Source organism: Felis catus, chromosome B1 (genome assembly GCF_018350175.1).
Source record: "Felis catus isolate Fca126 chromosome B1, F.catus_Fca126_mat1.0, whole genome shotgun sequence".
Taxonomy (NCBI): domain Eukaryota; kingdom Metazoa; phylum Chordata; class Mammalia; order Carnivora; family Felidae; genus Felis; species Felis catus.
Window position 1 is genome coordinate 144,135,511 of NC_058371.1, and position 23,993 is coordinate 144,159,503.

At 36.7% G+C, this 23,993-nt stretch overlaps 1 protein-coding gene across 4 annotated transcripts; it reads left to right on the top strand.

Moving 5' to 3' along the window:
- Positions 1 to 40: 40 nt before the first annotated feature.
- RCHY1 (ring finger and CHY zinc finger domain containing 1) lies at positions 41 to 22,663 on the top strand. Of its 4 annotated transcripts, XR_890242.4 has the most exons (10): positions 41 to 179; positions 5,911 to 6,030; positions 6,255 to 6,370; positions 16,873 to 16,951; positions 18,525 to 18,569; positions 18,676 to 18,734; positions 18,824 to 18,850; positions 19,707 to 19,827; positions 20,178 to 20,272; positions 21,989 to 22,087. XR_890242.4 is itself a non-coding variant. In XM_003985283.6 (9 exons), exons 1-9 carry the CDS (start codon positions 81 to 83, stop codon positions 22,115 to 22,117), a joined length of 795 nt encoding a protein of 264 aa, XP_003985332.3. In that variant the 5' UTR covers positions 41 to 80; the 3' UTR covers positions 22,118 to 22,663. The 4 variants fall into 4 exon arrangements, 3 of the variants coding, with proteins under 3 accessions (XP_003985332.3, XP_019684917.1, XP_019684916.1); XM_003985283.6 differs by lacking the exon at positions 20,178 to 20,272 and having other exon boundaries at positions 21,989 to 22,663; XM_019829358.2 differs by lacking the exons at positions 5,911 to 6,030; positions 6,255 to 6,370; positions 20,178 to 20,272 and having other exon boundaries at positions 43 to 179; positions 21,989 to 22,663.
- Positions 22,664 to 23,993: the final 1,330 nt, after the last annotated feature.

Below are 23,993 nucleotides of genomic sequence, written 5' to 3' on the forward strand. Positions count from 1 at the left end.
AAGAGGGGGTGCGCTAGTGACGCTACTTCTCTGGGCGTGGTTTTCATCCTGGGGGAAGGGTCCGTGGAGTTTGAGGGGAGATGGAGGAGATGGCGGCCTCGGCGCGGGAAGATGGCGCCCGCGGCCAAAAGCAAGGGCGGCGGGGCTGCAAGCACTATGACAGAGGATGTCTCCTGAAGGTGATGACTTCAATGGGCTCTTCCCATACAGGCTGCCGCCGGGTCGGGCGGGGGCGGAGTGGGCCAGGCGATTAGGCTTGGGCTGAAGTTAGAGGCTAAGCTGTTTGTCAGGATCCCTCCTCCACCTCGAACTGGTTTCCCGCTGTAGAGAACGTTTTGGCAGGGCGACCACAGGCCGCACCCGTACTCTTGTCTTACTTTGTAAGCAAAGTCCTTTTTGCTTGGGAAGAGCCGAGGCTTGCACATCAGTCGCTGTATCAACGGGTTTAGCCTTTTGCTACTGGAAGTAGACTGAGGCAGCGTCGGGCCTGGGCCGGCTTTTCCCCAGGATGACTTTCAGGTGTGTGATGAAGTAATGAAAGAGGACTAAGCGAGTGGAGAATCGGAATACGATTTCAGCTACTGTAGTAACAGTTTTACCGCTCGCCAGCTTCATTTTAGAGTCGGTGAGTGAACCTCAGGCTGCCGAGGAGAAAATGCTTTTGTGACATGGAAAGCCAGCCGTGTGATTGCCACTAAATAGGAGATTATGGGTAGGAAAGTGCCTACTATACATATATTCTTGTTTTTGCCGTTTACTTTGAGGAAAATTGCTGGTCAGTCTAGAACTTTTTAAATGGGCACCCGCTCAGAGTTTCCTGATTTTGTTGTTGTTGCAAGAAGCAGTTTGAAGATTTTAAGAAAGCGTGAGCTTTGGCGTCCCACAGCCCTACCCACAAGTCAGAGCGCTGCCCCTTGATAGCTCAGTGCTTTTGAGCAGGTGCTCCATTTGTACAGTACGGCTGATAGAGTTACTGTTTCATAAAAAAGTATGAGGCCTGTAAAGACCACTTAAAGCCTTCTTTTAGGCCAGGCTTGGTGAAGTTCCTCCACAGCACTGGATGAAACTTTCTCAGTCATTCACCAAGTGTTGTGTAAGCAAATTGAAGGCTGTCCTTATGATTCCATTTCCGCTGACGCTACTGTTTGAAACTTGATGATTGGAACTGAATTCAACATTTTGGCCCTTTCCCCCAAGAAACTACATAAATATGTCTGAGTTTCATAGAGTTTAGATACTTGACCCTGAGTATCAAATACTTTTTGCCCGCTCTTGCTCCTTCCTTAAATACTAGAAGCCAAGTGAAGAGTTTTAAGGAGGAAGTAATCAACTAAATCAAATGCTGTTGTTTGATTAAGATAAGAACTGAAAATTGAACTTTAAATTGGATGAGGAGGTCCCTGGTGATCTTGACAAGAGAAGTTTCAGTGGAGAGATTGGGACAGAGCCTGATTGGAGTGGGTGAGAGAGAGAGAGAGTAGTTAAACTGGAAATCTTAAATTTTTTTTTTAATGTTTATTTATTTCTGAGACAGAGACAGAGCATGAGTGGGGGAGGAGCAGAGAGAGAGGGAGACAGAATCAGAAGCAGGCTCCAGGCTCCGAGCTGTCAGCACAGAGCCCAATGCCGGGCTCAAACCCACAAACCGTGAGATCATGACCTGAGCCGAAGTTGGTCGCTCAACTGACTGAGCCACCCAGGTGCCCCTGGAAATAGTCTTTATAGACAATGCTTGGAGTTTTGTTGCGAAAGAGTGCAAGAAAACAAACCACCAAGAAAAACACAAAAAACAAAAAAAACCCAAAACAACAACTGTGGTTGCTGTGAGATTTAGAATCATGAGATTTTTTTTTTTTAATCTTTAAAATGGGAGGTATTGCAGCATGTTTTTGTACTCTTGGAAATGACTCAGTAAAGTGAGAACATTTTTAATGCAGGAGGGAAAGAGAAAACTGTAGGAGCACTTACTGCCCTTGAGTAATCAAAGAAAAGATGGGATCCAGTGCACAAGTGGAGGAGTTGGCCTTACGTAAAAACATGGAACAGAGGACAGAGTATTAGGTACATTTGCAAGTAGGTTGGTTGATAGAGTTTGTGGTAGGATGTTTTCTTTTGATTATTTCTATTTTCGTAGTGAAGTAAGCAAGGTATCAGCAGAGTGTAAGGGTGGAGGAAAAGCTGTAAAGAAAGAGATGTGAAATAATCACCCAGATTTTAGGTCCTAGATTGTAGAAGAATGAGGGAGTCAACTAGGGAAGTATAGTAAAAACTCATATTTTATTAGTGATTTTGACTTAGAAGTGACACCAGTGGTCCCTTTTCTTCAGCTATATCTAGCTGTTCCTATACAGGAGAGAATTGGATTTAACCAGACTTGGGGTTTTGGTTAGATATGTAGAGGAAGAGAGAAGGAAGGAACTAGAGTATGTGCAAGGGAAGAATTGACGTGAGTTGGGAAGAGAGGAAGTAGTGATTAAAGAATTGCATGCTTGAAATTAAGATAGAAACAAGATTCAGTTGCTTAGAGCAGTGGTTCTCAAAGTGTGGTGAATGGACCCCCCACCCTGTGATTCCTGAGGCCCTTTTAGGTCAAAACTACTTTCTAATACTAAGATGTATTCTTTCTCAGTGTATGCAAAAGTGGTGATTAAAATTGCTGGCACCCTAGCAAAATGAAGACAGTGGCACTGACCTGTGCTACACCTATAATTAAAAAAAAAAAAAAAATAGCAAGTTTCACTTAAGAATGTCATTGATAAAATTGTATAAAATCTCAGCTCTTGAATACATGTTTTTTTATATGTTTTTTACATGTTTGATGAAATGGGATGTTTTCATCAAGAACTTCTGCAAACTGGGGCGCCTGGGTGGCGCAGTCGGTTAAGTGTCCGACTTCAGCCAGGTCACGATCTCGCGGTCTGTGAGTTCGAGCCCCGCGTCAGGCTCTGGGCTGATGGCTCGGAGCCTGGAGCCTGTTTCCGATTCTGTGTCTCCCTCTCTCTCTGCCCCTCCCCCGTTCATGCTCTGTCTCTCTCTGTCCCAAAAATAAATAAACGTTGAAAAAAAAAAAAATTAAAAAAAAAAAGAACTTCTGCAAACTAAAATTAGATGGTCATTGTGAGGAAAGTTCTTATGCAATTGGATTGTGCACTGAACTAGTAGCTTTCTTGTGGAACATTTCTTACTTGAAATCTGGCTTTTCAAATTTGAGTATTTGGTGGACATTTTTTTGAAAAGGAGAGAAGTGAAACTGTCATTGCAAGGAAGATCATTGACAGTAATAAAATTCAAGCTGTCATGTAAAAATTAGAATTAAAATTAAAAAAAAAATTTTTAATGTTTATTTATTTTTGAGAAACAGAGTGAGACAAAGCGTGAGCGGGGGAGGGGCAGAGAGAGAAGGAGGTACAGAATCTGAAGCAGGCTCCAGGCTCTGAGCTGTCAGTACAGAGCCTTACACGGGGCTTGAACTCACAAACCACGAGATCATGACCTGAGCTGAAGTTGGACTCTCAACCGACTGAGCCACCCAGGTGCCCCTAAAACTTTTTTTAAATGTTTGTTTTTGAGAGAGAGAGAGACAGAGTGTGAGTGGGGGAGGGACAGAGAGAGAGAGAGGGAGACACAGAATCCAAAGCAGGCTCCCGGATCTGAGCTGTCAGCACATAGACCGACGCGGGGCTCAAACTAATGGACCACAAGATCATGACCTGAGCCTAAGTTGGATACTTAACAGACCGAGCCACCCAGGTGCCCCAAAATTAGAATTTTGGAAAACTTGGATTATTCTCTGTAAGCTTGAAAGTGCCCCAGTACCTAAAGACTTTTCTGATGAGATCGGTAGTGATATTAACAAGCACGATTTTTTTTTTTATCTTGCATGGAAAATTTGTGAACATTTGAAAGAGCTATAGAACTCAGTGAACTGATATTTTCCAAATGACCAATGCGTGGGTAAAAGATCCATTCAGAGTGCAAGATAGATCAATGGATTTTGATGTAACGGAGAAAAGTTCACATACAATTTCAGAGTCCGTGTTACAACTAATGATTTATGAATTGTTGAGTTTTGTTGTAGTATCAGAGATGAGTATTCTTGCAAAGGCTGTTAAAATACTCCTTTTTCCAACTACATATCTGTGGAAGGCCAAAGTTTCTTCATATACTTAAACCAAATACAGAAGCAGAAATGAGAATTCATTTATTTTGGGAGAAAGTAGTTATTTCATTAAAATAATGTTATTTATGTTAATATGTAATGGGTTCATTACTATTATTTTTAAAAGAAGTAATAAATATTTAAAAAACCTTTCAATTTTATAATATGGTGTCAGATATAATTCACATAATCAAAAGCTCTTTGAGATCATCAGTAATTTTTTTAAAGTTTATTTCGAGAGACTGAGACAGCACAAGTGGGGGAGTGTCAGAGAGGGAGGGAGACAGACAATCCCAAGCAGGCTCCACACTATCAGCGACCCAAAGTAGGGGTGGTAGGGTGCTCGAACTCACAAAACAGTGAGATTGTGACCTGAGCTGAAACCAAGAGTCAGATAGATGCTTAACAGACAGAGCCACCCAGACACCCCAATCTCAATAATTTTTAAGAGTGTAAAGAGGTCCTGAGACCAAAACATTTGAGAACCATTGTTCTTTGGTATGACCTTGAGAATATGTGGCTGAGGAGGGTTGGAGGACAAGGTCATTGGAAGTAAGAAAGTCAAGGAATTGAGAGTTCATGGTATTGGAAGGATTATAGTGGTGGATGTGCAGATCACTAAGATGTAGGACAAGAGTAGTGTTGGGAGAGAAAGGGTACCAGTTAAGTGTTAAAATCTTTAAGGGATGAACTGTATTGTGGTAAATTATGGTGTAAGATCTTCAGAAATGAGTGGATCTGGAAGGTCACAGTATACTGGAAACTATGGGGTGAGCTTACTGGCTTGGAAACTTTTTTTGGTGTACTATACTATTTAGGATAAAGCTAAGTTACTAATGGTAACAAAAAGGCCCAACAGTAATGTAGGTTAAAGAATAGAATTTATTTCTTCCCACCTAACAATTTCAAGGTTAATTATCCAGTTTGGTAATAAGACTATTCCACATGATCACTTCAGGGACAAGTTTTCCCCACTGTATTTTGCCCTGCTTTAGGGCATACAGTCAGCAGGTGGGTTGCTGCTATGTCCAGGTTTCATCTGATGGAAAGGAGAAAGGGAGCGTGGAGGAGGAGGCATGCCCAGTTTCATAATACTCAGGCCCAAGAGTGGCACTGATTTCTGCTTGTATTCTTTTGGTAAGAACTTAGTCATTTGGCCACAGCTGAAATCAAAGAAAGCTGGGAACTGTAATAAAGCTGGGCAATTGTGTCTGGGAAGGAGAGAATAGATTTTGCTAGTCTACCACTCTTGAAAACAACGACTATCTCTTACCTTTATTGCATCCTCTAAAATATCAAGCATATAGCTGATGATTAATAAACACAAGCAAATTAAAATATATGTAATTTTTATGATATTTAATGTTTAAGGGGTTAAGTAGGTAAGTGAATTTATCTGGAAATGTCTAAGAAGAAATTGCCTGCCTGCTTTTAAGGCTGAGAATGAGTTTAGGGTATTGTGAGATTAGTTCTTCAGTCTAGGGATTTCCATTCTTCATGATTCCTTTATCTTTAAGGACCAGATTATGTTCAACTTAATACAGACATAGATGTTGAAGGGAATAATTAAAATATGCTAAGAAACAGTGAAAAGTTATGTTTAGGATTAGTTTACAAACGAATCCATTGGTTGTATTCTTTGACCTTGTTCCAGGAGGAGGAAGAAATTTTTTTTTTTTTTTTTTTTTTTTTTTTTGTGTTGCAAACTTGTTTTTCTCTTTTTATAACTCTTTTTCCCCCTTGGGTATTAGGCACCTTGTTGTGACAAACTTTATACTTGTCGGTTGTGTCATGATAACAATGAAGATCATCAGCTAGATCGCTTTAAAGTAAAGGAAGTGCAGTGCATAAACTGTGAAAAAATCCAACACGTAAGATTTTACCACATTTCTATTTTCTTTCTAAATAATGTTAAGGTGACTTAAAAAAAATTGGTATTGCAAGTGACTTCTTTAATTCTAAGCAATATCTTTGATTTAAATGTTTAAAACCTTGTAAAAATCTGCATATACTGTAACAAACTGGATATTTAAATGATAATACAAAATGTTTTGATAAATTTAGTCCAATTTTTAATTACATGTATCTGTTTTAGGCCCAACAGACTTGTGAAGAATGTAGCACATTGTTTGGAGAATATTATTGCAGTATATGCCATCTTTTTGACAAAGACAAGAAGCAGTATCATTGTGAAAATTGTGGAATTTGTAGGTACTGTATGTAAAATGTTCTTTTCCTATTCTAATGTACCTGGGCAATAATAGTTTTTCAAATCTTTTTTTTTTTTTTTCAACGTTTATTTATTTTTGGGACAGAGAGAGACAGAGCATGAACAGGGGAGGGTCAGAGAGAGAGGGAGACACAGAATCAGAAACAGGCTCCAGGCTCCGAGCCATCAGCCCAGAGCCTGACGCGGGGCTCGAACTCACAGACCGCGAGATCGTGACCTGGCTGAAGTCGGACGCTTAATCGACTGCGCCACCCAGGCGCCCCTCAAATCTTTATTGGGATGTAACTTGCATCTAATAAAATGCCTTCAATTTAAATGTCTAGTAAGTTTGACAAATATATATAGCTGTGTTACTAATACAGTCAGGATAAAAAACATTTCTGTTATTCTGAAAAATATTTTCATGCCTCTTTTGTAGTAATCACTTAATTAGCCCATCAACTATTGTGTGGCTATTTAAATTGTAACTTTTGGATGTAAAATATGCTTTTATATAATGTGTTTTGTGGGCAGCTGAAATAGAAAATTAGGGTAGAGTTTTCTTTTTTTTTTTACAATTAGTTTTTAAAAACATTATCAGAAAGTATAGGATGATTTTATAAAAATTGGAAAATATGAGAAAGTAGAAAGAATAAAAATAAGTTACAGTCTAGTCTCCCACTGACAAGCTACTACAGACATGTTGTCATATAGGAATTTTTTTCTTTCCAAAAATTTTTGAGCATTACATACAAAAACATATATGTAACGTTGTGTACATTATAAACTATACTTTCTAAAAAAACGTTTATTTTGAGAGACAGCGTGCATATGCAGTCCCAAGCAAGCTCAGCACTGTCAGTGCAGGGCCCAATGTGGGGCTTGATCCCACAAACCATAAGACCTTGACCTGTGCTGAACTCAAGAGTCAGATCCTTAACCGTCTGAGCCTCCCAGGCACCCCTGTTGTAAACTATACTAATACAATAACTCAGCCACTCAATTTAAGAAATAGAATGTTTCCAGGGCACCTGGGTGGCTCAGTTGGTTAAGCGTCTTGACTCTCTATCTCAGCTCAGGTCTTGATCTCCTGGGTGGCTCAGTTGGGTAAGCATCTTGACTCTTTATCTCAGCTCAGGTCTTGATCTCGTGGTGAGTTCAAGCCCCAAGTTGGGGATCTGTGCTGGGCAAGAAGCCTACTTAACAAAAGAAAACTGTTACCAATACTGTAGAAGCTCCAGGTGTTCCATATCAGTCTTTTTCCATAACCACTGTCTAGAATATTTTAAATCACTTGCTTTTATGTAGTTTGTTTTTAAGGAAGGATAACAAACATACCAAAAGATGTAGAAGTCATAAACAATCTTATGAATTTACTTATGAAAACATTTTTTTAATCACTACCCAGATCAAAAAATGGAATGTTCATAGCACTGTAGTAGCCTCTCTCATGCCCCCTACAAGTCAATAAATACACTCCTCTGAAGGTAACTATTCTTTTGAGCTTTGGGGATCCTATAGTAAATGCTCTTTTGTGTTTTGTTTTATATATTTTAAGGTGTTATGTATTTTATGTATTTACATAGAATTGTTCTGTTTTCCTTTGTGATTGATTTATCATTGTCTCTTTTTATCTTTAGTTATATTTTCTGCCTTAAGAGCTACTGTATCTATATCAGCTTTCTTTTGATTAGTTTTTGCATGTATGTCTCTTTTCATTCATTCATTCATTCTTGAGAGACCAAGGGAGAGTGGGGGAGGGGCAGAAAGAGGGAGACAGGATCCAAAGTGGGCTCTTGCAGACAACAGAGAGCCCGATGCGGGGATCAGAGTCACAAACCAGGAGATCATGACTCGAGCTGAAGTTGGACACTTAACCGACTGAGCCACTCAGGTGCCCCCGTTTTTATTTTTTTATCCCAAACATTTTGTATGCTTACATTTAAGGCATGTAGCTTGTATGCAGAATGTAGTTGAATTTTTTTATTCAGTTTAATGAAAGCTATCTTTTAATTAGCATATTTAGTCTTATTAATATAATTGTATATATAAATTTTAAATGTACAATTTTACAGTTTAGTCGACAAGTTTAGTATTTTCTATCCCTTTAGTATTTATCTGTCTTTTTTTCCGTCTCCTCGCTTGCCTTCTTATGGATTAATTGGCAATTTTTCTATTTTACTTTATTTTTTAAATATTTTTTAAAGTTTATTTTATTTTGAGGGAGAATGTGAGCAGGGGTGGAGCAGGGAGGGAGGGAGGGAGGGAGGGAGGGAGGGAGGAAGAGAGAGAGAGAGAGAGAGAGAGAGAGAGAGAGAGAGAGAGAGAGAGAAAATCCCAAGCAGGCTCTACACTGTCAGTGCAGAGCATGATGTGGGCTTGAACCCTCAAACCATGAGATCATGTCCTGAGCTGAAATCAAGAGTTGGCCACTTAACCGACTGAGCCACCCAGATGCCCCGTGTTTTAAGTTTCATTTTTATTCTCTATAAACTTACTAGAGATATATTCTTCCATTATTCTCTTGGTAGTTATCTTAGAAATTATACATCGTTGGCTTACTAGAGTAATGCATTTATAATTTCTGGACAGTGTAAGAACCTTAACTAAGAGGCTTTACGTGTACTTGTCATGTCTTTTAATCTACGCTATTTTAAACTCTGTAAGACATTGTTTCAAATGTATTCTCTTACATTCACCTACATATTTACCATTTCTGTTGCTCTTCTTGCCTTTCTACATTTCTTTCATCTTCAGGATTATTTTCCTTTGGCTTCAGGAATTCTTTTTATTAATACTTCCAGTGAGGCTCTGCTGGTGACAGATTCCGTCAGTTTTTCGTCTCTCTGAAAATGTCTATTTTCATTTTAAAATTTTGTCTTTGCTGAGTATAGAATTACTTTCTTTTTGCACTTTAAAAATATTCTGGTGCCATGGTTTCTGTTTCAGAAATAGCCTGTCAGGATTATTAGTGCCTCTTTGAGGGCAATCTTTTATCCCCCTCTTAATGTTTTCAGGTTTTTTTTTTTTTTAACGTTTATTTATTTTTGAGAGAGAGAGAGAGAGCCTGCGCGAACGAGCAGGGGAGGGACAGAGAAAGAGGTATACAGATTCGTAAACAGGCTTCAGGCTCTGAGCTGTCACCACAGAGCCTGATGCGGGGCTCAAACCCACGAACCATGACATCGTGACCTGAGCCGAAGTTGGACGCTCAACCGACTGAGCCACCCAGGTGCCCCCCTCAGGTTGTTGGTTTTTAGTTTTTCCATGATGTGTCCAGGTGTGTGAGATACTTATCTGGCTGGCAGTTTGTAGAATTTCTTGAATCTATGGCTTGATGTCTTCTGTTAGTTTTGAAATATTCTTGGCCAGTGTTTCTTCAGATAATGTTTCTGCCTCTTGCTCTTGGCCCCTTCTGGGACTTTAGGTGTAGACCTTTTCACTGTCCCATATGTCTCTTACATTTTTCTTTTTTTCTGTATTTATCTCTTGTCCCTTCATGCTTAAATTGGCTAGTTCCTACTGATGTGTCTGTCATACTGTGTTGAATCTGCTATTTAACCTATTAAGTTTTTAATTTTAGTTTTTTTCTTAAAATTATAGAATTTACATTGAATTTCCCGCCCCACCCCCACCCCCATCCTTTGTAGTTTTAATTTTTTCAGGTGAAAAAATTTTTTTTTCTTCTTTCAACATATTAATCACTGGTCATTTAAAGGCAGGGTCTGATAACTCCAATATGTTGATTATTTGTGGGTCAGTTCTGTTTTCTGTTTTTCCTCCTTTGGTGTTTGGTTCTTTAGTTCTGCCTTTTGGCATGCTTGATATTGTTTTTAGTTGGTTGTTGGACAAAATTGAATGCTATTTATTATTCTCCAAAGAGAATTTTCTTTTGGCAAGCAGTTCATGTAGAGCCAGATCCTACTAATCCAGTTAAAGATTGAGATGATTATGGGGTGCCTGGGTGGCTCAGTTGGTTAAGTGTCCCGACTTGCTCAGGTCATGATCTCATGGTTCGTGAATTCGAGCCCCGCATTGGGCCCTGTGCTCACAGCTCAGAGCCTGGAACCTGCTTTGGATTCTGTGTCTTCCTCTCTCTCTGCCCCTCCCCTGCTTGTACTCTATCTCTCTCAAAAATAAATAAACATTAAAAAATAAATAAGTAAAGATTGAGATGATTAGAGGCCAAGTTTTATTTATATTCCTGTTCTTTTTTGTTTTCCCTAACACAGGCTCCTAGCACATGTTTCCTCAGGCGTCTTGATTTAAAGTTTATCAGGGCAACTCTTGTAATGGGATCTGGGCTCCCAGTTTTTTGCCTCCCTAGCTGAGAAACTGCCAGAGGGTTTGCGTGGCTTCATATCCTCTTACCTGCTGCTTGCTGCTTAGCTTGTTTGTTTCTGACAGTATAGTTTAGGATCTGCAAGTCCCCCAAGGAGGGTGAAGCAGGGACTGTTGGATTTTTCTCAGTGTATTTCCCTTCTATCTGGAATATTGACCCTTTAAGCCCTTTGTTGATTTTTTTTTTTTTTTTTTACTGCTTTTAAATTGCTTGTTTTCTTTGAATCCAGACTTTGTAGTTCTCAGTGGGAGCTTTGGTCCTGTACAAGCTATTTTATCCATTGTGGAGTGGGAGTTTACAATATGTGTTTAGTTTTGCTTATTTTTTTTAACTCATGCTATGTTTATTTTTCTGTGGCTTTTTTTTTTTTTTGAAACAGAGCCTTGTTTCTAGGGTTTCTCCTATTTGATTCATGAGCTCCAATTGATTTTCACTGTTGTACAGAGTTATTTTGTATGCCAGATCTGCACACAGCTTTTAATTACCACTATTACAATAAAGGAATCAATACATTTTATAGTTAATTTGTTGACTCAAGTTGTTGAGACTGCAGGATACATATCTCATACTACCCTGTATACATTAAGCTTTGTGAAGTTAAGATATTTTCAAATTTTAAATTCCTATACCTGGTAATATTAAGCTTCATGAGATCAAGGTATTTTCAAAAGTTTAAATTTTTATACCTGAGAGTACCATGTACACAGTGTGTGCTCGTAATGTGTAGGCTGTGCATCTTAAGCAGAATGTTTTTGGTGTTATTCCTTTCTGTATGTGAGGAAAATTTGTCATCAACATTTACCGTCTAAGTATGTTTTTAAAACCTTTTAAAATAACAGAATAAATATTTTGTTATATATATTATTATGAATGATAGAAGTAAGAATAAAGGCGGCGAAAAACAACTTCATTGGAAATTTTTTTTTTTTCAACTTTTTTTTTTTTTTTTTGGGACAGAGAGAGACAGAGCATGAGCGGGGGAGGGGCAGAGAGAGAGGGAGACACAGAATCAGAAACAGGCTCCAGGCTCTGAGCCATCAGCCCAGAGCCCGACGCGGGGCTCGAACTCATGGACCGCGAGATCGTGACCTGGCTGAAGTCGGACGCTTAACCGACTGCGCCACCCAGGCGCCCCAGCATTGGAAATTTTAATAAGAATTTAAGCATTGTAAATCCAAATTTTGATTCCATATTTTTCTAGTTTTGAAAAGATATGTACTAAATTTGACAATATCCCTTGACTGTATTCACTGGTCACTTGTCATGAATCTGGCACATGTCTATCTTGTTAATAACTGATTCTAGGTTTTAGATATAGTTCTAATAGGTTCTAGCTTGTAATTACTTTTGGTTCTTCTTGCACTTGTACCATCAAAATGTAATATTGATTCCAGATCTCAGATACATCACTAGTAAGATTCTGGCTTATCCTTACTTGTGTCTATGCATTGCCAAATTCAGTGTTTTTGAAACCTTGTATTTAAAGGTGGCCATCATTTTAGTTCCAATATAACAAAATATTTTTTATTTTTAGATTTATAAATCCCTACTAGAATGTCAGTCCTGTGAATTTTTTCAATTTTTACATCATCTATTCTCTTCCAAATGCTTTATGCACATACTTCAACATTTGTCCATTTTACTCAGCCATACTGAGTAAATTTTGGTGTACGAACATAATAAAAGATGGAAGAACGCTGTCACACATCTTTTTAGCAAAATGGGTTGGTTTAGGTTCATGTAACAAAATACTGTGAATTGAAGTCCTTATTGAATGACTAGATGAAGAATCCATGTTTTTTTTTTTCATTGGAATACATTGTTCATTTTTTTTGAGTGAGGCCATTCATCTATGGTATGTGTTTTAAAGGATTGTTATCACTTCAAGTAGGTATTTTAGGTGGCATTATTTCTGTTGTCATTGCTCAAAAATCTTTGAAACATCTCAAAAATCTCAAAAATCTTTGAAACATTTCAAAATCTTTGAAACAAAAAATATTTATTTTTGAGAGAAACAGAGTGTGTGAGTTGTGGAGGGGCAGAGAGAGAGGGAGACACAGAGTCTGAAGCAGGCTCCAGTCTCTGAGCTGTCAGCACAGAGTCCGACATAGGGCTTGAACTTTGTAAACTGCAGTATCATGACCTGAGCTGAAGTCTGAGGCTGAACTGAATGAGCCACTCAGGCGCCCACCGGTCTTTGAAGCATCTTTGTACAGTTCTTTCAGAGTGCCAGTGGCACACTGAAAATTCAACCCCCCCCCCCCTTGGGGATTTTCAGAGCTGTTCATCTTCATTTTTTTTCAGATTGTTAAAAGATATTGGGAGCAAACTCTATTAAATAAGATTGGCATATACTGTGTTTAGTCAGAAATGACATATGACCATCAGATAATGACTATTTTTTTAAACAACAATAATATCAAAAGACAGGTTAAAAAATGTTTTTGCAATAGCAGTGTTTTTGGAAACTCTACCCTCTCATGGTAACATTAAAAAAAATCATGTCAGGGGCGCCTGGGTGGCGCAGTTGGTTAAGCGTCCGACTTCAGCCAGGTCATGATCTCGCGGTCTGTGAGTTCGAGCCCCGCGTCGGGCTCTGGGCTGATGGCTCAGAGCCTGGAGCCTACTTCCGATTCTGTGTCTCCCTCTCTCTCTGCCCCTCCCTCGTTCATGCTCTGTCTCTCTCTGTCCCAAAAATAAATAAACGTTGAAAAAAAAAAAATTAAAAAAAAAAAATCATGTCATTTGAATGTATGAGTTCTTATATATTTGCATAAATATCAATCTTTTCACTTTGTAGCTAACCTTCTTTGATAATCTTTTACAGTGATTCCTCTTTTGGATATTAAAGACAAGTATTTTTTGTCTTCAGTATATTATGAAATTTAGTTATTGCTTTTAGCTTATTAAACAAAGCTGCAAGGCAAGGGTGATCTGATTTCTTGTGCTTGGCGCTTAAGGCACCTCTAGGCTTGGCTCTGGTCTGGAGGTATGAGCTTGACGATTATTGTCTTTAGGCAGTAATCACTGTAAGGAAATCAGTACTGCTTAGAGTTAGTGATATGTTATTCCTGATTTTATATTTTAAAATAGTTTCATGATAGTTAGGTAATCTTTTGAGTGTGGTGGTAATTCTCTTAAAGAGTGATGTGCCCTAAAAGATAGGATTTCAGTTTTTCTTTAATTAGGGGCAGACATCCAATTTTTTGGCAGAAGGTACATATATCCTTACTGAAATGTACTAGAATGAGCTTTTTTTTTTTTTAATAAATGGGGCAATAAAATTTCTTAGTGTTATTAGATAAGCACCATGATACTTACCATGAGAGTATGATATAACAGATGTGGTTTTGGTGTTCTGATTTCTGATCTAAAAAAATGTTTCATCCCTTTGACTCTATAATCCCATTTTTAGGAGATTATCCCAAGGAAATAGAGATATGAACCAAGATTTCTGTTTAGTATAAGTCTTGTACCAATAAGTATAATAGTGAAAAATGAAAAACAACCTGTATGTTTGGGAGATTGTTAATTTGCAAGCCCATATCAAAAGTAATGTTCTTAAATGATATTTAGGGATTGGGAAAATGATTCATAAAAATTATCTGTCAGGATATTATACATACCAAAATATTAGCAATAGTTATCCATGAGTGCTGTGATCCTGAGTGATTTTAGGTATTTGTTGGTATATTTGTTGTTTCATGTTCTTCTGGGTTTTATATGTTTTAAATAATGAGAATTACTTTTAAAGTTTAAGAAGATGTAAGTTTGTAACTACATTTGGGGAAATATAACATCTAATAAGATGATGCTGTAAGAGAAGGATGTGCGTTTTCACATTTCTGCAAATTATTAAATAAGCATCAGACCAATCTTTGTCATGTGTAGAGCACTAGAGTATAGAAGGCATGATTCTTGTTCTTAAATTTCTATTCTGTTTGTGGAAGAATGGGCTTAATAAGCAATCACTGCTAGAGAGTTTGTCCGATTATGGGGATTGGAGTGGTCTTAATTTTAGGAATGTTTCAGTAAAGTTTTAACAGAGATAGGCCGAGGCTGAATAGATCAGAATGGTCTGGGTAGAAATAAATAAATAGCCAAGCCTAAGAAAAGGCAGTGAAAGGATGGAGTGAGGGGGTGGGACAGATAGAGACTGGAGTTGAGGATGGAAGTGAAGAGGTTATATTATTTAGAGTAGTTATTTTAAACGGAAGCAAATCTAGTTAGTCCCCGCCACCGTTTTAAAAAAAAGCATAAAAAAGAGATAAATACATGGTAAGGATAAGTACTGTTATGTGGAACTTTCATTAGCATTTCGAGTGTGTGTGTATATGTGTAAATGAAGGGAGAACTGGGTCAAGATGTAAAAGTACTTACTGTGTGTTGAGGTGAAGTTTGAGAGACACTGCTGCAGAGTCTGCCAGGTCACCTCTAACTGTGACTATGTACTGACGCCAAGTTGACTGTTTTTGTTTAAACGGAGTCTCCTGGTTTTTGTATGTTTGAAACCTCTTCATTTTACTTTCATTTTTGAAAGATATTTTTGTCGGATATAGAATTTTAGGCTGACCGAATGTTGCTCTGCCGTATTTCGTGGATATACATTCTGCATTGTTCCCAGTGAGAGATCTGGTGTCATCCTCTTTTTGTTCCACTATAAAGTCTCTCCCCCCCCCGGCTGCTTTTAAGATTTTATCTTTGGTTTTGAGCAGTTTGATTATGATGATCCATGATAGAGTTTTTTTTCATGTTGCTTGTGTTTAGGGTTTGTTGAGCTTTCCTTTTAAGGACGTAACACAGAATTTTCGTTTATCTCTTCTGTTCACAACCTCCAGGGAAGTTGCAAGTAGTCTTTATTCAGGACAGCCCTGTGCCTGAGTGTTCTGTTGTTGTGTAAGAAGGGGAAAATAAAAATTTGGGGACAACTAGCAATTTCTCTATATCATATCTCTTTACATTTCAAATGGATAAAAGAAAAATATAAAAATTAAAAGCCATAAGTATTAGAGGTATATATATATTTATGACCTAGAGGTTTCAAAAGTCTTTCCTAATTAAGAGATAGAAGCATAAGCCATAAAAGAAAATATCAATGGCTTTTTAATACATAGAATTAAAATGGCTGTATGACAAAATATGTAAATCAAGATAATCTTGGTCACACACCAGAAAATTGTAAGTATACAAATGAAAAAGGTTAATATTCAGGATATATAAACAGCTGCTTTAAAATGGTAAAAGACAGGGGCGCCTGGGTGGCTCAGTTGGTTGAGCGTCCGACTTCGGCTCAGGTCACGATCTCACGGCTTGTGGGTTCGAGCCCCGCATCAGGCTCTGGGCTGATGGCTCACAGCCTGGAGCCTGCTTCCGATTCTGTGTCTCCCTCTCTCTCTGCCCCTCCCCCATTCATGCTCTGTCTCTCTCTGTCTCAAAAATAAATAAAACATTAAAAAAAAAAATTAAAAAAAAATGGTAAAAGACAAATACCCTAGCAGAAGAATGAAAAGAGCACATGGACAGGCAATCTACAGTAGAAATCCACATGGTTCATAAACATTAAAATATATTTCCTGTCTCATAATCTGAGAAACGCAAATTAAAATGACATCTTGTATTTGTCTATCATATAGGTAACCAGTGTTCACTAGGGTGCAGGGAATGCAGGTGCTGTCATACGTGGTTAGTGCGGGTATAATTTAGTATTGTCTTTTTGAAAGTCGTTTTGTCAGTATCAAAACCAGTGGTGCAGTACCCTCAGTACCCATAGTTTAACTTTTAGAAATCTTATGAAAGATTATCAACAGATAGACTAAGTGATGTTTGTATAAAGATAGGTATTTTATATCATCGTATTAACTAAAGATAGTAAATTATATGAGGGAATACTTTAAAAAATATGGTCTATCCATACTATGTAATACTATGTAATTATGAAGAGGAATGAAGTGGTTCTATATAGACAGACATAGAATAATCTTCAGGATATGTTGTTAAGTGAAGAAAAAGTCAGAGAACAGGATATAGAGAAAGAATCCATTTATGTAAAAAATAAAGCCCAAAGGGTGTGTGTGTGTGTAGATTTTTGTAGGAAAAAAGACTTGGATAGATACCATTCTGTAAAAATGAATCTAATCTTTTGACTTTCACATGTATTTTTAGGATTGGTCCAAAGGAAGATTTTTTCCATTGTTTGAAATGTAACTTATGTCTAGCTATGAATCTCCAAGGAAAGCACAAGGTATATAACTAAGTTTGTGTAATTTAAAAAATATTGTATTGTGTTTGAAAACTAGCTTAAATCCTAATATGTTTGGAAGCATGCTAATTTCGGATATTACCAAGTACAACTCTGTTGCTTTTTCTTCTTAAGCAGTATTAAGTAGGTGTCCTCAGATCTATGCCTCAGAATATCTGATCTACAGTTCTTTTTCTTCTTCATAGTGTGTAAGAATACTTATATCAGTTATTAGCATACTGTTGACAACTTCTAAGTAAGTTAGTAATGGATTCTTCTCATTGATACTGGTTTTAAGAATAAGTGAAAATGCACAGTATAGAAGAAATAGCAATGTAACAGCATTCCAAGAAAATTCAGAAAATATTTTTGGGTTTTCTTTCATAGTTAGAAATATTTTTAATTTGGATATAGTAATTATATCATGATACCAGTTCCTTTAAAATTATTTTTCATTATTTAGAAAAAAATCTAATAAACATCACAGAACAGAGAGACTAATGATTTTTAAAATTTAAAAAATTTTAATTCCAGTATAGTTAACATTAATGAGGGTTTTTTAAAAATAGGTACTAGATAATAACTAGCCTAAAATAGTCAAGTATTAAGATAAATTGAGATGAATAATGAACATTTGGGATATGGTGACAATGAATAAGGGAAAAAGAATGGGGCTGAGTAAAGACTCCCAAGGTTTTTAGCCCTTGCTTTTAAGGTACTGGATAAATAGATTGTAAATTTGCTGGAGATAAAAGATTGAGTTTGGTTTTACAGATTTGAGTTGGGGTGATAGCCGTGTTATCTTTCAAAAACTATATACACATTTTCTCTTGTGGTATCTTTGTCTTGTTTCTCAGTTATTTCTTATTGTCTGTATTTTAGTAAATGGTCCTATCATGTACTCAGGTGCTTACTTAAAAAACCTGGGCATCATCCATGGCGTGGCGCTTCCCCTTACCTTCCCCCATTTAATCATACACTGTCTTGTCAAGTTAGAAACTCTGACACTGGAGGCTGCCTGTTGGAGTTCAAAAACCGTTCCACTTCTTATTGGCAAATGACTTTGGAAGTTATTCAGCTTCTCTAGACCTCAAATACCTCATCTGTAAAATGGGGTAATGTACCTGTTTCATTTAGAGTTGTGGGACTTAACTGAGCTAATGCAGGTAATGTACTTAGTATATGACGTAGTAAATTTCAAGAATATGAACTCTTACCATTATCGATATTATTAAGTAGTTTACTTTGGAGCAAAACACATATAAAATAGATTCCAAAAGTTATTTTCTCTGCATCTTTGGTAAATCTTGATTCACTGATTTTCCTTATGTGTAAAATGAAGATAATTTGAACAATTAAGATATACTGAGCAATTTCATTGTTTCAGGTAATGTGCAAAGCTTGAAATAGTTATGTGAGTTAGCTGTTCAGTTCTTATCTGACATATAAGAAACATGTATTGTAAATTATTATCTGTAGTAAGTTAGTAGTGTTGTTTCCTTTATTGTTTTTATTAGTAAATCTGTCATTTCCATTTAGTTAAGTTTTTAGTAATTTGAGTTTTTCTTTTAAACAGTGTATTGAAAATGTTTCCCGGCAGAATTGTCCAATATGTTTGGAGGTAAGCTTAAAATATCATTTGCTTTGGAAATATTCCCTGTTGAATTTAAGATATGTGGATGTTTATATTGTCTTCATGCAGGCACTAACATTTATTTCCTTTACAGGACATTCACACATCCCGTGTTGTTGCTCATGTCTTGCCGTGTGGACATCTTTTACATAGGTAAAGGAATTTTGTGTTTTTTCTCTCAAAATTGAAAATAGTGGAGATAGTTTTTGTTTTACTGAAACAATGTTATATATTTTTTTCAGAACGTGTTATGAAGAAATGTTGAAAGAGTGAGTGTTTGGGATTTTTAAAAATTAATTATTGTAAGATGCTGATTTATTATTTTTTCGGGGATGTGGAAGTGGGCCAGCTCTGTTCCTCACACTGTGTCGGGCGTGACATATTTATGTTGAGATGGGCAGGGTAAATGCATAGTGGTAAACTGGGCAAAGCGTCTTGTGTATGTAGGACTGCACCTTTTCCCCCATGTCTGCAGTATGCCTTATCTCATCCCTCATTTCAAGAGACTCTTATTTTCTGGCCTTGCTTAACAGGAGGCATGGGCTGTACCAGAGGCAATCGATAGCATTGTAAGATTGCTGAGGTATTGTCACTCAGAATCCTGTTAGGTCAGTATATTGGCCCAGGATAATCATCTGCAAAGAAAGCTGGTAACAAGATTATCTAAAGCAGAAACTTTATTATGGGGAAAGGATGTTACAATGAGATGAGAGTAGTTAGGATAGAAGAGACTGTGTAAATGTATTTTCAGAAGCAGAAATTTTAATTTAATATAAGAGCCAGATAGAAGGGAACTTTTTCAGAATGTTTAGAGAGAAAATAATGATCTAAGTTGCCTGACTATATTAAGGAATTGAGGTCATTTAGTTAGAAAGTAGCTTAATTGGCTTTTAAAATATATTGAATATATTCTACAAAGAATACGGGCTGATTCCTTCTAATTTTAGAGAGCTGAGGAAAAAGAGTAGGTTTAAAAAATACCATGGATCTACTGATCATCTTAAAATTCAGAATAATGCTCTGTTTTGGATGGTTTATGTACCAGTTAGCATGCATCCTCTTGTATACCTGAGTTGATATACTCCTTGTTAAATGTTTGGAAAATAACCTCTCTGTTTCTTCTAGAGGCTACAGATGTCCATTATGTATGCACTCTGCTTTAGATATGACTAGGTACTGGAGACAGCTGGATGATGAGGTAGCACAGACTCCTATGCCATCAGAATATCAGAACATGACTGTGGATGTGAGTACGATCAATGCTTAAAACTTTTCAGGTTCCTAGTTGATGTTCTTGTTTATTTTTGCCTTTTTGCTCAAATCTGTCTAAAAAATACTGCTTTGGCAGAAACACCAATGTGATGATTAATGGGAAGGACAAAATATAAATTTTAAATTCAAAGGACCAGACCAAAAAAATTCTAAGAATACCTTTATGCAATCTTCCCAACACTAGATGGCAGGCAGAAACTTTATTCTGAATTATTTACGTATTACTTGTCAGAGCCAGTCAGTCATGTAATGGTGTGGAGGTGAATTACTGGTCTGATGTTTTTAATGATGCTTTATTTCTAATTATTTTAAATTTTATTTCAGGCATACGTATTTGTTGATTTCTGAAGAAGATTACTTTTTGTTTTTTAATGTTCGTTACCCTTTTTATTCATGTGGATAATTGAATTGTTAGTAAGGTAAATGAAGGATTGCTTTTGGAATACTAATTGGTAATTACGTGATGTTTTACTAGAGGCTTCAGTGTGCTTTGTTCCATGTAGGTCATTTTTTCAAATAACAGCTTTATTGAGATATAATTTATATGCCGTGTAACTCATCCATTTAAAGTGTGCAATTCAGTGCTTTTTAGTATATTCTTGGAGTTGTACAAACATCAGCCACCGTCAATTTTAGGATATTGCCCCCCAAAGAAATCCCATACCCTTTAGCAGTCATTCCCCAATCCCCTAGCTCTAGGCAACCACTAATCCTTCTACATTCAGATTGTATTCCAAATTATAATTTTGAACAAACTTGGAAGTTTTCTATTTACTATGGTATGACTATTCTATTTTTTTAATCTTATTTATTTTTAAATTTTAGTAAACATATCACGCAGTGGTTTCAAGAGTAGAATTCAGTGATTTTTCACTTAAATACAACACCCAATGCTCTCCACAAGTGCCCTTTTTAGTACCTATCACCCATCCAGTCCATCCCCCACCCATGTCCCTCCATCAACGCTCGGTTTGTTCTCTGTTGTTAAGGGTCTCTTGTGCTTTGTTTCCCTTTCTTCCCCATCCCCCCCACCCCTTCCTATATGTTCATCTGTTCTGTTTCTTAAATTCCACATATATTAGTCATCAAAAAGAATGAAATCTTGCCATTTGCAAAGATGTGGGTGGAGCTAGAATGTATTATGCTAAGTGAAATAGGTCAATCAGAAAGACAAATACTGTATGATTTCACTCATGTGGAATTTAAGAAAACAGGTATGAGTATTCTAAAGCTAATGCTTTTCTTACATACTAATGCGTTGATCTGTTTTCAGGTTAACACCTTTTTTATTTTTTGGGATCTTTGTGTTAGAAGAGATTAATTCTCAAGTGATATCTTACTGTCATTTTATTTATTTATTTATTTATTTATTATTTATTGTTCATTTTGTTTACTTATTTTGAGAGAGAGACAGAGCATGAGCAGGGGAGGGCAGAGTGAGAGGGAGACACAGAATCTGAAGCAGGCTCCAAGCGCTGAGCTGTCAGCACAGAGCCTGATGTGGGGCTTGAACTCACAAGCCTTCGAGCTGTGAGATCTGGACCTGAGCCAAAGTTGGCCGCTCAACCTACTGAGCCACCCAGGTGCCCCTCTTACTGTCATTTTGGGGATGAGCCAAAACCTTTTATTTTTTAACTAAATTTTAAGAACTGCTTCTTTGGACTTTATTTTTGAGGCATAGAAGATTGACGGCTTAGTATATTAAATCTAAAGAATAAGCAAAAAAATATTATAAGTGTGAAGATTTTATTAACTAAGATAATTTTGCAAGTGTCAAGGAAGAATAATGAAATCATGTATGTTGTTTTGAACTGTAAATATAGTTGTCAATCTGATAATGCCTATGTTAAATTTTATGCTCAGTACTATTTATATACTATTTGGGAACAGTTTTAAAATAAGACTTCTTGACTCAAGTTTACACTTTCATTTTCTAAATTCAAAGCTACCTTAGTAGCCCTCTTAGAATTTTCAGAAAATAAATAAAAGACATTTCTATTTGGGGAAATGTTTAGACTTACCTATATGTGTTTCAGTTCTTCAGTATGAGTTTTGAGGAATTGTTTTGGGCAGACAATGCCACTTTGTATCTATAAGGTTTAATATACTTAATTTGAATTCTCTTCACTTTTCAGATTCTCTGCAATGATTGCAATGGGAGATCTACTGTCCAGTTCCATATATTAGGCATGAAATGTAATATTTGTGAATCTTACAATACTGCTCAAGCTGGAGGATGTAGAATTTCACTAGATCAGCAATGACCAGCGTTTATTACACTGGAAAACTCAGCATTTTCTGATCTAGGAAAAGGCTATCTTTAGTATTCTGTTGTCATAATGTGTCAGAATCTATGCATTAGAGTTGATGTGTTTTGTACTAGTGTCACAGCAAAAAATCATACTACAAGTACTTAAGGATTCAGGGTCTCTTTGTAGAATTGTCATAGCTCTATATTGGATGAAAGCCACTGTGCTTGTGTTTTGATTGGAAATTCCTTTAGTGTCAGTTTGGAAGCCAATGATGTTTGCCACTGAAATTCACATCCATAGAAGTATGTTATACATTCATGGAACTTCGCTTTAAGTGACACTCTGCACGCAGAATTCATTTCTAGTTCTTGATAGAACTGCACTTACTTCTCAGTATTATTCTTGACTTTTTAAGGGCTGTGCTATAATGAGAATATGTTGTATCTTACTGTTGAAATCTTATTACATATACTTTAGAATTTTCTAAGACAGTCCTTTGGATCCTATAAATGTGAATTTTGATGTAATAACTGCTAATAAAATTATATTGAAACAGTGTTTTATAGAAAGCTTTTTCCAAGTTTATCTATTTTTGGCTTAGTTTGGGCAATATAGTCTTATATATAATTCTGTCTATAAATACAAATATGCATACACATATATGTATTATATATTTCTGTAGAAAACCTCTTTTCTTTCTTTTGAAGTACTCTTCCATTAGAGTAGTTGGAAAAAATATAAAACAGTAGAACTCTTCCAAGCCTTAAGAAAAACCATTAACATTGAAAATAATTTTGTTTTGGTTTCCCGGAATTATTTCTTCGAAGAGTGATTAATCCAGTCAGCAAGTAGTTAGTGTCCAACTACTATGCGCTGGGTAAGGTTCTAGATGGTTGTGGAGACAACAGTGAGCAAGGCAAAAGTCCCTGCCCTCGTGGTGGTGCCTCATGACTAGCTTTTCCCTTGTTTTTTTTTTGTTGTTGTTTTTTTGTTTTTAATGCATGAGGTGGTTGTCTTTGTTGTAAATGGATTGTTTCTTCTCTAAGTGCTTGAAAGTAGGTATGAATGAATAGAAGGGGCATGGAACATTCCTGGCAAGATCTGATTTTATAGTACCTTTTTGGCTTATGTAATGGAATTAAACACACCTCTTAATTCAGGAACAAAATACACAAAAGATTATTTGATGATCCTACAACTTATACAGTAGTATTCCAGTTTCTAACATAGCCTATTTATAAAAACCTTTCGGTTAGGAAATAAAATGTGTACATATTAGTTCATGGGTATTTATTGAATACCATTTTTCTAATTTTGAGCTAGTTGAATCTCCTGCAAATAAACAAGGTTGGCTTACAACTAGAAATCCTAACATTTCTGGTACATTTATTTATTCTGTAGAAATCTCATTACCTCGATAAAGGCAATAGTATTGATTTCTAGTTTGGAGCCCAGATCTTTATTCTCTCCCACTTTCCTGTCTTCTGTGTTCCACTCTTTTCCCCTTCCTGTGTTAGTTTCCTTGGCTTAGGCAGAGCAGTAGTGCTGATCTTGATTTGGGGAAGGAATGAGATATCTTCCCAGGTGTTGCCAATCAATATACAGATTAAGGAAAGACTAATTTTCTAGTTGTAATACTTCTGTTTTTAATTAAAAATTTTTTTTTATTTTTTAAAGTTTATTTTTTATATAATTAGAGAGCAGGTAGGGGAGGGGCAGAGAGAGAGGGAGACAGAATCCCAAGCTGACAGTGCAGAGCTGGACCTAGGGCTCAAACTCAAGAACTGTGATACCATGATCTGAGCTGAAATCAAGAGTTGGACACTTAATCAACTGCATCACCCAGACACCCCTCAGATTTGTTTCAGAGAGCATGAGTGGAGGAGAG